This window comes from Zophobas morio, unplaced genomic scaffold (genome assembly GCF_036711695.1).
Source record: "Zophobas morio isolate AGI-343-1 ecotype UQ-CSIRO unplaced genomic scaffold, CSIRO_AGI_Zmor_V1 ptg000042l, whole genome shotgun sequence".
NCBI classification, from domain to species: Eukaryota; Metazoa; Arthropoda; class Insecta; order Coleoptera; family Tenebrionidae; genus Zophobas; species Zophobas morio.
Window position 1 is genome coordinate 287841 of NW_026972147.1, and position 2794 is coordinate 290634.

A 2794-nucleotide genomic window follows, 5' to 3' on the forward strand; every position below is an offset into this window, starting at 1 on the left:
TAAGCTTTAGGTTAATACAGTTTCACCATTTACATTGCTGGTGCAAAGATCGAGCTTACCCGAACTAATTCTTTCTATATATATTTCTTCGGGTTTTTAAAGGTTTTTTTAACCACACTAGCCTTATTTTCCCTAAACCTTTTAAGTTATATTATAATAGCAACAACTATATAAATAAAACAAGTCTAATTTCTGGTTATATAGTAGTGTTAGCAGCAACTTTTGCATCTGTTCTAATTTTATACCTATTCTTATCATTGCATTAAAAAGACTGTATAAAAACCGCAATTACCTTCTACCAACTTGAAAAGTTCTACTAACACTTAAACTGCGTCAAAATGCATAGTAGGTATTGCAAACGAGTGTAAACCTATTCTGTTTTTATAACATTGAATTGGCCTACTTATGTAACACACAGATACATGTTTATTTATTCACTAACTTACTGAGTCCTGTTTAGCATAATAATATCTATAATAATTAAAAATTCTTAAAAAGCATAGTGCAGTTAACAAATTTGAAATAGTATAATATGGTAATCTAACTTGCATATATGCCTTAAAACTTGGTTAAAAGAGCTATATACAGTTAATTTTTAGAAATTTTATAGTAGTTTGACTATAAATAAACGGCACTACCGCCAAAAAAAGGTAAATTGATAATTTTTTAACATAAAACACAAACATATAAATATGACGTCGCGCTGCTTATATAAATAGGGAAACGTAATTATTTCGATAACATTGCACTTTATATAATATTGCTCAATTAAACGTGGTAAACGAGGTCCTTACCTTCAGTTTTATATAATAAAAATCTTTGTAATATTCTAAAAAGGATAGCAAACTTTGTAAAAGACCAAAATAGCTAAATTATATTAAAGTTTGAAAACTTCATACGTTTTAACAGTAAATAAAGGTTGGTACAGCTCCCTAACATGTGGCCGGAAACTTAAGTTAAAAAAATCATACCTACTCTAAAAAAATTATGGAAGATAATATTTCCAGTAGAGTCATAGACAAAGCATATAAACAGAGACCCCTTATTTATTACAAAAGGTAGTTTCTTTGGATAGACAAATAGGATTAATCAACCTTCGTAGTATCTCTCACTTTTAATTCTAATCTGGTTAAAAGTTAATCAAGAATATACTTGAATGATTAGTTGTATATGAAGCGACAAATTGTTAAATAAAAAAGTCTTGAAAATTACCTTTTTTGCTCAAAAGAATTCCAAAGCAGAGCCAGCACGGAAATTTTTTTATAGTCAACGCACGAAATGCCTAAAAACGCGTACAACTGAGGGACGACGAAACGAACACTGAAAGCATCATCGGGTGTGATAAAATAACTTAAGACTGGGCTAGTTGCCATATAAGTCCAGACGGCGAGGCAGCCCAAAACAAACACGTTGATAATTAAAGGAAACCTATGCGGGATATGAAGGAATAATAAAAATAATCTTTACTACATGATGTGTAAAATAGTAGAATATTAAATAACAGCTATTATTGCAGAAATATTATCTATTTTACCACTTTAAACCAAAAAAGGATTGATAACCGCCAAACGTTCTTTTAAAGTCGTAAAGATAAAAACTTCGACGTCTAAAGACACGCAGCAGGGTAACTGCTAGTATAGTGCCACCATACGCTGCATAATAAAATTTAAAAAAACTATATAAAACAATGAACATGTATACTTATAAGAAAAGCTTTAGTAACCTACAGGAAACGGTGTCAACTAACCATGCAAAAAGGAGCCAACAATAGCATTAATGGTTGCAAAACGCAGTGGACCCCGCAAAGCTGCTTCTTTTCCGCCATAAATAAGTCTGTCCACGCGTCGAAGTTCATAAAAGGCTTTTAAGATAATCTGCGTTAAATAGCAAAAGCACGGCAGGGTAGGACTATCCGAACTGAACTAAAACGCACAACTTCTAAAATTTAATTAGCCCCATCGAAAATCCTACCATAAGTAATTTTAGTTATCTATGTTATTCAAAACAACTTAAATCTCTCAAATAGTTGTGCATTTTAGTACAGTCTGGAAGCCCTATCGTACCGTACATGTGGCAGGTAAAAAAAAGTGTAGGTATAACATAAAGACTGTTAACCTGCAAAAAATCATTTGACAAGTAATACTTGAAAAAAAAATTTAGTCTGCTGGCAAAAAACCAGGTTATTAAAGGAAATAAAAGAGCCTCTAACGAAAAGATACTTTTGCAGTTCCCGTCACCTAGTTAAGGAAAATGCAAGCAAGATAGAGCATATAAAAAGTTACTAACTAATAGATCTACCAAGAACAAAAAAAATTCAAATTATAGTAACAAAGTACCCAAATATAGAGCTAGCAAAAAACTTCCACCAAGATTAACTACATATGAGTAGAAAAGTGTTTGAACATAACTATAACGAAGTGCGCGCAACCTATGATACATTTATGCTAAGTGGGCTATTGAAAATAATACGGTAAAATAGAATTTCAAACTTTTGGTTTTTAGAAGACTCTGCTTCTCTGGCCTCAATGTTATTCATTAAACATGAAACAAAGAAAAGGAATCTATTAAACATGCAGTAATATGTGAAAAATTGCTTCTGAAAACTAATATTTTAGGCGGGTTAACAAAGGAAATATTTATCGATAACGAAACTCGTTTAAAATAAGAAAAATGGTAAAATAATTATTATTATACGCATACTTGGTATTGGTTGCCATAAAAATATAGAATGGACGTGTTAGTCCCGCGAATAATCCTCTAAGTAAGCATACCACACCGTCGATCATTCTTAACA

General features: G+C 31.4%; 1 protein-coding gene across 3 annotated transcripts; it reads right to left on the bottom strand.

The window, feature by feature from the left end:
* Nucleotides 1–1055: 1055 nt before the first annotated feature.
* LOC135141132 (uncharacterized) lies at nucleotides 1056–2794 on the bottom strand. 3 transcript variants are annotated; one of them, XM_064071996.1, is made up of 9 exons: nucleotides 2701–2794; nucleotides 2490–2561; nucleotides 2337–2428; nucleotides 2220–2237; nucleotides 2116–2164; nucleotides 1724–2054; nucleotides 1535–1652; nucleotides 1213–1428; nucleotides 1056–1125 (listed from the first exon to the last, which is right to left on the bottom strand). In XM_064071996.1, exons 1-5 carry the CDS (start codon nucleotides 2784–2786, stop codon nucleotides 2157–2159), a joined length of 276 nt encoding a protein of 91 aa, XP_063928066.1. In that variant the 5' UTR covers nucleotides 2787–2794; the 3' UTR covers nucleotides 1056–1125; nucleotides 1213–1428; nucleotides 1535–1652; nucleotides 1724–2054; nucleotides 2116–2156. The 3 variants fall into 3 exon arrangements, 2 of the variants coding, with proteins under 2 accessions (XP_063928066.1, XP_063928065.1); XM_064071995.1 differs by having other exon boundaries at nucleotides 2116–2237; XR_010282325.1 differs by having other exon boundaries at nucleotides 1748–2237.

Coding starts and splice junctions, on each gene's coding strand:
- LOC135141132 (XM_064071995.1), bottom strand. CDS start 2,786: ATGATCGACGGTGTGGTATGCTTACTTAGAGGATTATTCGCGGGACTA. Junction 2,429..2,489: donor GAGTCTTCTAAAAACCAAAA/GTTTGAAATTCT, acceptor AATGTATCATAG/GTTGCGCGCACTTCGTTATA. Junction 2,055..2,115: donor TGTCAAATGATTTTTTGCAG/GTTAACAGTCTT, acceptor ACGGTACGATAG/GGCTTCCAGACTGTACTAAA.